The sequence below is a fragment of the Prunus persica genome, chromosome G8, assembly GCF_000346465.2.
Source record: "Prunus persica cultivar Lovell chromosome G8, Prunus_persica_NCBIv2, whole genome shotgun sequence".
NCBI lineage: Eukaryota > Viridiplantae > Streptophyta > Magnoliopsida > Rosales > Rosaceae > Prunus > Prunus persica.
This window is the reverse complement of record NC_034016.1, coordinates 19854793-19867717: the sequence shown is the minus strand read 5'-3', so window position 1 is coordinate 19867717 and position 12925 is coordinate 19854793. Positions and strand designations below refer to the sequence as shown.

At 39.4% G+C, this 12925-nt stretch overlaps 1 protein-coding gene and 1 pseudogene across 1 annotated transcript; one reads left to right on the top strand and one right to left on the bottom strand.

Annotated features, from left to right (window-relative positions):
• LOC18768849 lies at positions 296-5882 on the bottom strand (annotated as a pseudogene).
• On the top strand, positions 7820-11897 carry LOC18768345 (MDIS1-interacting receptor like kinase 2). The gene is made up of 2 exons (XM_007199368.2): positions 7820-11254; positions 11359-11897. Exons 1-2 carry the CDS (start codon positions 7855-7857, stop codon positions 11736-11738), a joined length of 3780 nt encoding a protein of 1259 aa, XP_007199430.2. The 5' UTR covers positions 7820-7854; the 3' UTR covers positions 11739-11897.

The window sequence follows — 12925 nt, the reverse complement described above, 5'->3', positions numbered from 1 at the left end:
ATATTGAAAACTGGCCTAGGTTAATTATGTTATAAATATTGTTCCGAAAAGCTCACAACTGTGGTAATTGCTGAATGGTACAAAGGGTTCACAACCTAAATTTGATTTCTTTTCTTTACAACATTATCACAAAAACTCAATGTTGTTTAGTTACTGCTAAAATTTCGATCTAATTTTCTTTTAAATTGTTCAGTCTTACAGTATACAATACATATATAAATATAAGCAACCTTTGATGATATATAACCAACAAAATTAAGAGCTTTCAAGCAGAGATAGGCGTGGATGAAACGTTGAAATTTGCAAACAAATTATTGCCCTCACAACTTAAACACAAGTTTTTGAATTTTCCTACTAGTTTCACATTTTTCTTCTATTTTAGTACGTAGCCCCCATTAGCCTGTTTAATGGATCAGGAAGGCGAGGTAGGGAATGAGCTGATAGTTTTTGTGCCACATAAACCATCGTAGGTCGAGAATGGGATGCGTACGTATACAAAGCAAGGCTAAACTCATCACAAGCACCACAGCCTTTGGTCCAATAAATCTTTCAAAAGCAATTCTGCATTGTCCTTCATTGGCTTTGATGATTCTGTTAGCTTGGATTCTAACATATCCCCTGGGTGCCTTCCCATCATAACTTCCAGTGCCACCACTCCAAAGCTATACACATCACACTTATCTGTTACCCTAATAGTGAATGCAAGCTCTGCACATCAAGAAACATAAAAATCAGCCACCTCAAAACATATCCCGGTCACCAAAAACATGAAGAAAAAAAATGCACAAATTGAATTGTGTTACATTACCTGGTGCCATGTAGCCAAATGAGCCAGCAATATGTGTCCAGTTAGATGAATTGGTACTCAAGAGTCTTGCTGTTCCAAAATCTGAAAGCCAATGCTAGAAATCTGACTCGAGCAATACATTGTTGACAGTTACATCACGGTGCACAATTGGTGGAGAGCAGTCATTGTGCAAGTAAGAAAGTGAATGAGCTAGTCCTTTCACAACTTTGAGCCTTGTAGCCCAACCAAGTTCAGTTACCCCTTCAACTCCATACGATGCTTTTCCCAGGCTGCCACTCTCCAATCCAAATACTCATAGAGCAAGAAGATGCGGCACCACCTTGAACAGAATCCATGTAGCCTTATGATGTTCCGATGCCGGATATTTGTCAATGTTCGTATTTCATTTTTAAAACTTTGGGGATTGATTGCCGGAATGTCATTAGAGTCGGACATGTTAAGCCTTTTAACTGCAATAACTTGGCCTGATTGTAACTCGGCCTTGTATACTCTTCCAAATCCTCCTTTTCCAATGCAGTACTTCTCATGAAAATCCTCTATGGCTTTTACAACTTCCCCAAACGTAAATTTTGCTTCTTCTTGCAATATCATTGACTCCAACTTCTCAAAGTTCTGAGAAATTTTGAGTTCGTCAGGTTTTTTGGATTTCTTACGAAACATAAGACTCAGAACAATTGAATTCGCAACCACTAGGAAACCAAAGAAAGATAAAAGAACAGTAGTTAGAATATTGTAATTGTCTTTACTCGTTTTGGAATTTCTAACGGAGGGATTGCATTCAGTAACTCCTTGCAGATCTCGAATCATGCCAGAGTTTCCAATAAAGGCATTTGCCGGTGCCTTTGGGAAAATACCACAAGTTGAGATTGGCCCTGTTAAGTTGTTGTAAGAAAAGTCATAGCTATTTAGACTAAGCATGTTGAGATCTAAGTGCCAAGCTTGAAGGTATTGCTCCTGAGAGTGAATTGCTGCTGAGATCTAAGTGGTAACAAAAATCTAAGGCCTCAGGTGGTATTACCCCTATCAAATTGTTACTATGAGGGATCACTCCTGTCAAGTGGTTGTAAGACAAATCAATACGCTGAACACCAAATATCAGACCAATATCTACATGAATTGGACCACTGAAGTTGTTTTGTGCTATGAAGGTGTTTAAGCTTGGGAAAGTTGAATGGGAATGGCCCTTGGAATTGGTTATTGGTGAGATTGAGATATATTTAAGTTTGCCCAAATTGATAAATACCTGTTCTGGTATTTGGCCAGTAAAGAAATTTTTAGACAGGTCGAGGAATGTCAAGTTCCGGCATTCAGATATAAATTCTGGAAATTCTGAAGAGAAATGGTTTCCAGAAAGATCAAGGTAAGTCAACCAAGACATGCCTGAAAATTTAGACCAGTCAGTAGTTCCTTAAGGCGTTTTCTCCAAGAAGCAAATACTGTACCTTTCGGAGATTGCTCAGCTGATGGGGAATTGTACCATGGAAACTGTTGTACAGACTTAGATACTCAAGCTCCGTTAACTCGCTTATCTCCGCGGTTATTTCTTGGGTGAAAAAGTTGTTGCCGAAGTCCAATATTGTGAGCCTGGAGGTTGCCGATGGCAGACGGTATAGACCCTTTAAAAGAGTTGCCATTGAGGTTGAAGTGGGTGAGATTGAGAAATTGGGTGAACTAGAACTGGGTTAGAGTTGCACTAACTCCCAAGTTGGAGAGGTCTATTTCGACAACTGCTTTGGTGTTGTGGTCACAGACAATGACAGTCCAGTTGCAGAGGTTGTTAAGGTTGCTGATGGACCATGAAATGAAATAAGTGGATGAAAAAGCAAAGTTGTTCTTCCAACTCAAAATATTGGGTGAATAACATGATAAATCATGTGTAAAAATGAACCCAACATAAATATAAGCAACCTTTGATGATAAACCGAGGGATTTACCTCAGTGGTAAGGTACATTCCCCTGTCACCAGTTCGAATTCCAAGAAAAGTGCTCCCCCTCCCCAATTGCTGTAAATAAATAAAAAACTAAAAAATTTAATCCCGTTCGATAACGTTTTAAGGGGTTGTTTTCATTTTCAGAGAATAAAAATGAGGCAAAAACACGTTCGATAGCCCAAAAACAGAAAACACTAAGAATGTTTTCATAAAATGAAAACAAGGTCATGTGTACTTACAGAAAACAGAAAAAAAAAAAAATTATTTTCATTCTCATGGGAAACGTTTTCATAAAAATAACTCATACATTATTATTATTTCAAATTGTACTACCAGACACATTTTTATAGTTTTTGTTTTCTGAAGATGTTTTCTAATTAATCTACCAGACGCATTTTCATTTCCTGATAATGCAAAATCGTTTTCTTATTCTCATTCTCTGAAAATATTCCAAAAAAAAATTCTCCGAAAACGTTACCGAACGGGTTAATCTCTCAATATCAAAAAAACCGTTGAAATTTGCCAACAATTTTTAATTTATTGCCCACTCCGTGTCAATCTCAAAAATGAAACACAAATTTTTGAAGTCCCCCTTAAAAATCATAGAAAAACTCCTACTAGTTTCACACATCTCTTCTATTTTTGTTTTGTAGGCCCCATTAGCCTGTTGATGGTCAACATACCAAATGGTTCGGGAAGGCAAGGCATGGTCTAAGCTGATAGCTTTTGTGTCACATAAAGCATTGTAGGTCGAGACCCCGGACACGTACGTATACAAGCCAAGGCTAAACTCATCACAATAACCACTGCCTTTGCCAATTCATCGCTTGGAGGCTCCAGCCTTTGGTCCAACAAATTTTTCAAAAGAAATTCTGCATTGTCCTTCCTTGATTTTGATGATTCTGATAGCTGGGATTCTAGCATATCCCCTGGGTGCCTCCCCATCATAACTTCCAGTGCCACCACTCCAAAGCTATATACATCACACTTATCGGTTACCCTCATAGTGAATGCAAGCTCTGCTCATCAAGAAAAACAAACCAAGTTGCCTCAAAACATATCTCTGTCACCAAAAGTTTATCAAATAATGCACAACATTAAATTGGTAAGTTACCTGGTGCCATGTAGCCAAATGAGCCAACAATATGGGTCCAGTTGGATGAATTGACACTAATCAGTCTTGCTGTTCCGAAATCTGAAAGTCGGGGTTCGAAATCTGAATCGAGCAAGACATTGTTGACAGTTACATCTCGGTGCACTATTGGCGGAGAGCAGTCATGGTGCAAGTAAGAGAGTGCATAAGCTAGTCCTTGCACAATTTTGAGCCTTGTAGCCCAACCAAGTTCAGTTACCCCTTCAATTCCATACAATGCTTTTCCCAGGCTGCCTCTCTCTAAATATTCATAGAGCAAGAAGACGCAGCCCCTCCTTGAACAGAACCCATATAGCCTTATGATGTTCCGGTGCCGGAGATTTGTCAACGTTCGGATTTCATTCTCGAAACTTTGGAGATTGATTGCTGGGATGTCATTAGAGTCGCATATGTTAAGCCTTTTAACTGCAACAACTTGGCTTGATGGTAACTCAGCCTTGTATACCTTTCCAAATCCTCCTTTTCCGATGCAATACTTGTCATGAAAATCCTCTATAGCCTTCACAACTTCTCCAAACGTAAATTTTACTTTTTCTTGCAGTATCATTGACTCAAAAGTCTCAAAGTTATGAGAAATTTTGATTTCCTCTATAAAGAGCTTGGGATTCTTACGCAACATAAGAATCATAGCAATTGTAATTGCAACAAATGATAAACCACAAACAGGTAAAAGTACACCAATTAGAAATTTTTTCTTTTTGGAAAGTCTGCTAGAGGGATTGCATTCAGTTGGTCCATGCAGATTTCCAAACATACCAGAGTTTCCAGCGAAGGCATTAGCCGGTGCATTTTCGAAATGGCACAAAATTGGGATTGGCCCTGTCAAGTTGTTGTAAGAAAAGTCATAGCTATCTAGACTAAGAATTTTGAAAAATGCTGATGGAATATCCCCTGATAAATGGTTGTGTGAGACATTGAAAACCTTTAAGCTTGTGAGCTTTCCCAAGCTTGAAGGTATTGCGCCCGAGAGTGAATTGCTGCTGAGATCCAAGTGGTAAAAATTAGCTATGCCTTTTAATTTGTCAAATGTGCCAAGCTCAGGTGGTATTTCTCCAGTCAAATTGTTATTTGACAAATCAAGAACCTCAAGCCGAGTCAATTTGCCAATATCTTCAGGAATAGCACCACTGAAGTTGTTTTGTGCTAAATGAAGGTGTTTAAGCTTGGGAAGGTTTGATGGCAGTGGTCCTGGGAATTGGTTGTTGGTGAGATTGAGATATTCAAGCTTGCCTAGATTGGTAAATACCTGAACTGCTATTTGCCCGGTAAAAAAATTTGTAGAAAAGTCGAGGAATGTCAAGTTCCGGCACTCATATATAAATTTTGGAAATTCTGAAGAGAAATGGTTTCCAGAAAGATCAAGGTAAGTCAACGAAGGCATGCCTGAAAATTCAGACCAGTCAGGAGTTTCTAAGTAGTTTGCTCCAAGAATAAAAAACTGTACCTTTTGGAGATTGCTCAGCTGAGAAGGAATTACACCAGTGAGATTGTTGTTGAAGAAACTCAAATACTGAAGCTCAGTCAACATGCCTATCTGCGCAGGTATTTCTTGATTGAATAAGTTGTTGCCCAAGTCCAAAGTTGTGAGCTTGGAGAGGTTGCCAACGGCGGATGGTATAGGACCTGTGAAATTGTTGCCATTGAGGTTGAATTGGGTGAGATTGAGAAATGGGGTGAAGTGGAAATGAGTTAGTGTTGCAGTGATGTTGAAGTTGGAGAGGTCAACTTGGGAAATTGTTTTGGTGTTGTGGTCACAGACAATGGCAGTCCAATTGCAAAGGTTGTTGAGGTTTGTGAGGGACCAGGAATTGAGAGAAGGCGGTGAAGAAGCAAAGTCGTTCTTCCAGCTTATTAGAGCTTCTGCCTGTGTTCTTGGTGGTGAGGCGGCGTTCAATGGAAGCAAGAAAAGCAAGGACATATGGAGGAGAGGAAGAAAAAGAGGAGGCTTCTGAACCCCTTTCATGGTGCTCTCAGTCGACTGTGTTTGATATTTGAGTTGCATTTCTTGTTTCATAATTGAGATATTATTATGACAATGAAAAGTTGTGTGGTTCCAAATGTTTCCTCAACTTGACTGGCATGGTCTTAGTCCTCCCTTGGCCCCTATTTTCCGTTTGAAATGTCTGTTTGCATTTATCTCACAAAAAAATTAAAAAAGGAAAAAAAAGGAAAATAGATGGTTCTATAGGCATGCTTCTTGACAAAAGTGCATCATAGATGATTAGGCCTTCCAGATGTTTCGTTTACATGAACAATTAATTAATCAACTAGTTAATCAAATCCCCACAAAACTCATGGAAAGAAGAGAGGTAGCAAAGGGCATTACCTATAAAAACATTAGGGGTTTTTATTTTTATTTTTATTTTTAAATTTCTCGGCTTCTGGGTGCCTAGGATTTGAAGGTTTTTGGAGGAAGTCGTTGTAGAGACCCAAACATATTTGGCGATTTGGAATCCATCCAAAGGTGAGATTTTGAGGATGACAGTTTTCAAAGAAAAGACTTCCCGCCATATAGATCCGTTGGCTCCTGCATTTTTCTTATGATGTTGGGCTAGAGTGGGCTAGTTCAACATTCGTTATCTGGGCCTTCTGTAAGCCCAACCCAAAAATGTAAGCAAACAAATCGTAGCTAGTGAGAACTTTTTTAATTTTGAATTCAAGCAATAGTCTAAACTATAAGCCACAAAGGGATGGAGTTTGCTCTCACACACTATCAAAGTGTCACGAATTTCGAACCTGAAACCATTGAATTGCAAGTCAAAACCCTTTTTTCATGACTCGATGGTAGTAGGAACTTAGAAAGTGCAGGGTTTGCAGGCTTTCCAAGAAGAAACAACACTAATAACAACCCATCTTTTGTTTTGTTTTGGTTTTTTCGTTTCTCTCCGTACGGTCTTCATAATAAGTACTTGTTGTACTACCAGGAAACTTCGAATTGCTGCTGAAGGCGTGTAAATTGAGAGTTTACTGTATTCAACTAACTTTTGACAACTTTTGAGTTGTTCTTGATTTGGAAAAGCGGCGCAGCTACACAGCTTACTTTCATATCTTGATTTGAACCCACAACTTTTGAGGTGAAACACTCCTTGTTCTTTGGGACTCAAGTTCAAAGAACTTTGGGCACTTGGAAATGGTTTTAATGCAATGTGTTTTATTAAATTTGTAAGATCATATAGTATTTTATCTACCTACCATAACATCTTCTACTTATGAATTCAATTCAGGCACTAATTGGTGATATTGGGATTTTGATTAGGAATTTTGTGTGTGTGTGTGTGTTTACAGTCATATCGTAATAGTTATATGGTGGTTAGGGGTGGCGCCACAGCAAGGCCTATGCCGTGGCCTGGCCCCCCATTTAATTTTCAATCTCTTGTAATATATTATAAATTATATGATATAGCAATATAATTACTGCAATTAGATTAGTGTTGGCCCTCTCAGTTGAAGATGAAAAACTTACGTGGAAATGATTTTGAAATTTTGGCCCTCCATGCTAAGAATTTTAGCTCCGTCACTCACATGTTAAAATAAGAATTCTAGCTCCGTCACTCAATTGCTTCATACACTTTAGCTACTTAATGTTTGTTTAACTTGATAAGCTAGATAATGAGTAATAGTAATTCCACTTAACTGGCTGCTCTGCCTTTTACGCTTTAAAATATGTAAGCCAAAGCTTCTTTTATGCTAATAATTTTTTGGACGGTTACCACTTTATAGACACCGAGTCCAAATTATTAAGCGAGTTTTCACATGTGAAATCCAGTCCCAAATGGAACTCGTGCTTCTTCTCTATATAAGCCGAAATTGTGCGCGTGAAACAAATTAGGGGAGAGTCCAAGTGAGATGTGTAACTCGTGCTTCTTCTCTATATAAGGAAGCATGCATGCATCTAAGAAATGAACCATCCAAACTTTATGTCACAAGTTGACAAACTCAAATCAGATCCAACACTAAAGCAAATGCAAGTCCAAACCATGCCAATGATTCAGAAACCTCTTTCCCTCCTCTTTCACATTTTCCTGTTTTCCTCATTGCCACTGATCACAACCGCATCATCATCCCCAACACCAAGAGCACAGGCAGAGGCCCTGATCAAATGGAAGAGAAGCTTTTCTTCTTCTTCTTCTTCTTCTTCTTCTTCTTCTTCTTCTTCTTCTTCTTCTTCTTCTTCTTCTTCTTCTTCTCCACCACCTTCACTTCTCCATTCATGGTCCCTCACTAACATCAACAACCTTTGCAACTGGACCGGCGTTGCGTGCGGACATCACACCACCAAAACCAGAACAGTCTCCAAAATAGACCTCTCCAACATGAACATCACTGGAAAATTAACCCGATTCGACTTCATCCGGTTTCCCAATCTCACTCACTTCAACCTCTTCAGCAACAATTTCAGTGGACAAATTCCATCTGCCATTGGCAACCTCACCAGCCTCACATTCTTGGACTTGGGCAACAACGTTTTTGATCAAGAAATACCATCTGAGATAGGCAGGTTAGCAGAGCTGCAGTACTTGAGTTTCCACAACAACAGTCTCTATGGTGCCATCCCTTATCAACTAAGCCATCTCCAAAAGGTATGGTACTTGGACCTTGCATCAAACATTGTTGAGTCTCCTGATTGGTCCAAGTTTTCAGGCATGCCTTCATTGACCTACCTTGATATTCATGATAATATTCATCTAAATTCAGATTTCCCAGATTTCATATCCCATTGTTGGAACTTGACATTCCTTGACTTGTCTCAGACTAATATGACTGGCCAAATACCAGAAGCAGTATGTAACAATCTGGCCAAACTTGAATATCTCAATCTCACTAACAACCTGTTTCAAGGACCGTTTCCAAAAAACATTTCCAAACTTTCCAAGCTCAAACACCTTCATGCACAAGTGAACAAGTTCAGTGGCCCAATTCCTGAAGATATCGGTTCAATATCTGGTCTTCAGAGCATCGACCTGCTTCAAAATTCCCTTGAAGGGAAAATTCCATCTTCTATAGGCCAACTCAGAGAGCTGCGGTACCTTGATCTTCGAAACAATTCCTTAAACTCTTCAATCCCTTCTGAACTTGGTTTTTGTACCAACCTCACCTACTTGGCCCTGGCTTCCAATAAACTCAATGGGGAATTGCCTCTGTCCTTGTCCAATCTGAACAACATCAATAAATTGGGTTTATCTGAAAATAATCTTACAGGTCCCATCCTGCCTTCCCTTATCTCCAATTGGACTGAAGTGGAATCTTTGCAACTTCAAAACAATAAGTTCAGTGGGAATATTCCAGCAGAAATTGGCCTGTTGACAAAGCTCAACTACCTTTTTCTCTACAACAATAACTTCTCTGGATCAATTCCCTCAGAGATTGGTAACTTGAAAGATTTGACAGGATTGGCTCTTTCACAAAACCAGCTCTCAGGGCCAATTCCCATGACACTGTGGAACCTCACAAATATTAAGACAGTCAACCTTTACTTCAACAATCTCACTGGCATGATTCCACCAGAGATTGAAAATATGGTGTCACTGGAGGAATTTGATGCAGACACTAACCACCTGTATGGAGAGTTGCCAGGCACCATTTCTCGGCTTACTAAATTAAAGTCATTCTCTGTGTTCGCCAATAATTTTTCGGGAAGCATTCCAAGGGATTTTGGCAGGTACAGTCCTAATTTGAGCATTCTGCGCCTTTCGGACAACAGCTTTACAGGAGAGCTGCCACCAGAATTGTGTAGCGGTTCTGCTCTGGAAGAATTGTCTGTAGCTGGTAACAACTTCTCTGGGTCATTGCCAAAGTGCTTGAGAAATTGTTCAAAACTACAAACAGTTGCTGTTGGTCACAACCAATTCACGGGAAGCATTACAAATTCATTTGGTATTCATCCTAATCTTACCTCTGTTTCTCTCAGTAATAATCAATTTGTTGGTGAAATCTCACCAGAATTGGGAGAATGTGAAAGTCTCAATCGCTTATTGATGGATAGAAATAAAATTTCTGGTCAAATCCCACCTGAGCTTGGGAAGTTGAGCAAATTGGCAGAACTAATCCTGGACTCTAATGACTTGACTGGATATATTCCGGCTCAGTTGGGAAACTTAGGCCTACTGTACAAGCTCAATCTGAGCAAGAATCATTTGACAGGAGACATCCCCAAGAGTCTAAGCGATTTGACTAAGCTCGAGTTGCTTGATTTATCCGAAAACGATTTGATAGGAAACATCCCCATAGAGCTTGGTAAGTTTGAGAAGTTGTCAACTTTAAGCCTGAGCCACAACAATTTATTTGGTCAAATACCACCAGAGCTTGGTAATTTGCCCTTGCAGTACTTGTTGGACCTCAGCAGCAATTCACTCTCAGAACCGCTTCCTGCAGACCTGGCTAAGCTTATACGGCTGGAGATTCTTAATGTCTCACATAACCATCTCTCAGGGAGCATCCCAGAAACATTTTCCAGAATGGTTAGTCTAGTTGACATTGATTTCTCTTACAATAACTTAACTGGTCCAATCCCAACTGGTGCCATGTTTCGGAAAGTGCCTGTAAATGCCATTCTTGGAAATGATGGTTTATGTGGAGATACCAAGGGTCTAACTCCATGCAACACAAATCCCGGAAAGTCCAACAAGATTAGCAAGGTTCTACTTGCTCTCCTGGTTTCCAGTTGTGTTATATTAGTGGTTGCAACTACAAGTACTGCTGCAGTGCTAAAGTTCAGCCGGAAATCCAAGCTTAAAGACACCGAAAGTCCTAGGATGTCTGAGAGTTTTGATTTAGGGATATGGGGAAGATATGGAAAATTCACATTTGGTGCAATTGTGAATGCGACGGAGAATTTTGATGAGAAGTACCTCATTGGAAAAGGAGGATTTGGGAGTGTCTACAAGGCTATGTTGGGCAGGGGAAAAGTGGTTGCAGTTAAGAAGCTGAACATTTCAGACTCTAGTGACATTCCAGAAATAAATCGCCAAAGTTTTGAGAATGAGATACGAACCTTGACAGAAGTGAGGCACAGAAACATAATAAATCTCTATGGGTTCTGTTCATGGAGGGACTGCTTGTACTTGGTGTATGAATATGCGGAGAGGGGTAGCTTGAGAAAGGTATTGTATGGGACAGAGGAAAGAGAAGAAGAACTTGGATGGAGCACAAGGGTGAAAATTGTGCAAGGGCTAGCTCATGCAATTGCTTACTTGCACAATGATTGCTCTCCTCCAATTGTTCACAGGGACATAACTTTGAACAACATATTACTTGAGAAGGGTTTCGTGCCACGGTTATCGGATTTTGGAACTGCAAGGTTGTTGAGCACAGATTCATCAAATTGGACTACTGTAGCAGGATCTTACGGTTACATGGCTCCAGGTAAAATCCAATAAACTAATATTCAATTTATACATGACTTATATTGACACATTGTTTATGATAGAAAAATGTTTGTTGATTTTGTTGTTTTGATGTGCATGTAGAGCTGGCTTTCACATTGCGTGTGACGGATAAGTGCGATGTGTATAGCTTTGGAGTGGTGGCATTAGAAATAATGATGGGAAGGCATCCGGGGGAGCTTTTAACTTCTCTATCAGTCTCATTACCAGAAAATGCAGAATTGCTTTTGAAGGATTTGTTAGACCAACGGCTAAGGCCTCCTCCCAGTCAGTCAGCAGCGGCAGTGGCTTCTGTGGTAACCTTGGCTTTGGCTTGTACGCACACTAATGCAGAGTCAAGACCGACCATGGATTTTGTGGCAAAAGAACTATCATCAGCCAGGACCCAGGCTAACCTCTCTGTACCATTTGGCATGATCACCATCAACAAGTTGGCAAATTTTCAAAACCAGAAGAACTTTTAAATAGAAGAGGTCCACACATATATGAATACTAATCGTTTATGTATTGATGCAATGTTAAGGGTTGTAGCTCTATCCTGTCAACGTGAACGGTTGTAAACGTTGATTTATAACAATTATTTATGTGTATGTGACGACTCGTGTTACTAATATTCACGAATCAATTACTCATGTAATCCAATCAGATTCTGTTAAAACTTCTATGTTATAAATTTGATTAAGTTTTCAGCTACCAACAAAAGTAACACTTCCGACCTACTAACAACCAAAGTGTTGTCCAGAAAGAAAAGAACCAAAAACTAGTTAGCAACCACCAAACTATTGGGGCCTAAAAAGAAACTGGCCCCTTAAAGTGCTTGAAAGAATGTTAAAAATTTCCAACAAGGTGATAGATTGCTGAAAAAAGTGTAGGGTAGGGTCCAATATCTGTCTGTGTATACAAATGTGAAATTGAAAGTGAAGTTTGAAGACGAGCAGATTCTCTATTTATGTATTGTTCTATGAGACTCAAAAGGAATTCATCTTCATGATCACCATCTTTCAAAATTAGCCTTACCTACTATAAACAGAAAAAAGAAGCAGAAAAATATTACAGTTTCGATTAAAATTTCGACTAGTTGCCCTGCAAAATAAGAAAAATGTTGAAATCACCGCGAGAAATACCAAAGAAATACAGGGACCACTGCAAGTATGTATCAAAACCACACCAGTGAAGTCTTTTGCTATGCTATGGAAGGTACAATTACAATATTTCTTAACCAAAGTAAGTCCTTTTAAAATTGGAATAATTAAAACTTAAAAAGGCAGATATTGCCATGTTCAACTTTGGAATAATGAAGCTGATCAACTTTGAAAAGCACCTGGAGACTTGTCATTGTCCCACTCACTAGATTTTTTTTCTTCTGTCTTGTCATCCTATTCTCACTAGGAGGACTAAGCAGCAACAGCAGGCAAACTTCTTCAATCTTCATTTTCAATTTCGCAGTTCTCTCCACAGACTGATACTCACGTGATTAGCACGTGAGTAGAGAGATGGAGGGAGCAGGCAAGTGTTTTTTGGCATAGCCTGGTACCACTACTATGTTGGTGAAAGTTTTAATACTACTTGATGCCTTTTAAGGGGCTGGTTCCCTTCTTGGAACCTACGTGGCATTATCCTTGGTAGTTGGGAAGTTCATGTTTCGGTTGGT

Excerpts from the sequence above, each read along its gene's own strand:
- LOC18768345 (XM_007199368.2), top strand. The coding sequence starts at position 7,855 with ATGCAAGTCCAAACCATGCCAATGATTCAGAAACCTCTTTCCCTCCTC. Across the intron at positions 11,255-11,358 it reads TTACGGTTACATGGCTCCAG|AGCTGGCTTTCACATTGCGT; the intron begins GTAAAATCCAAT and ends ATGTGCATGTAG.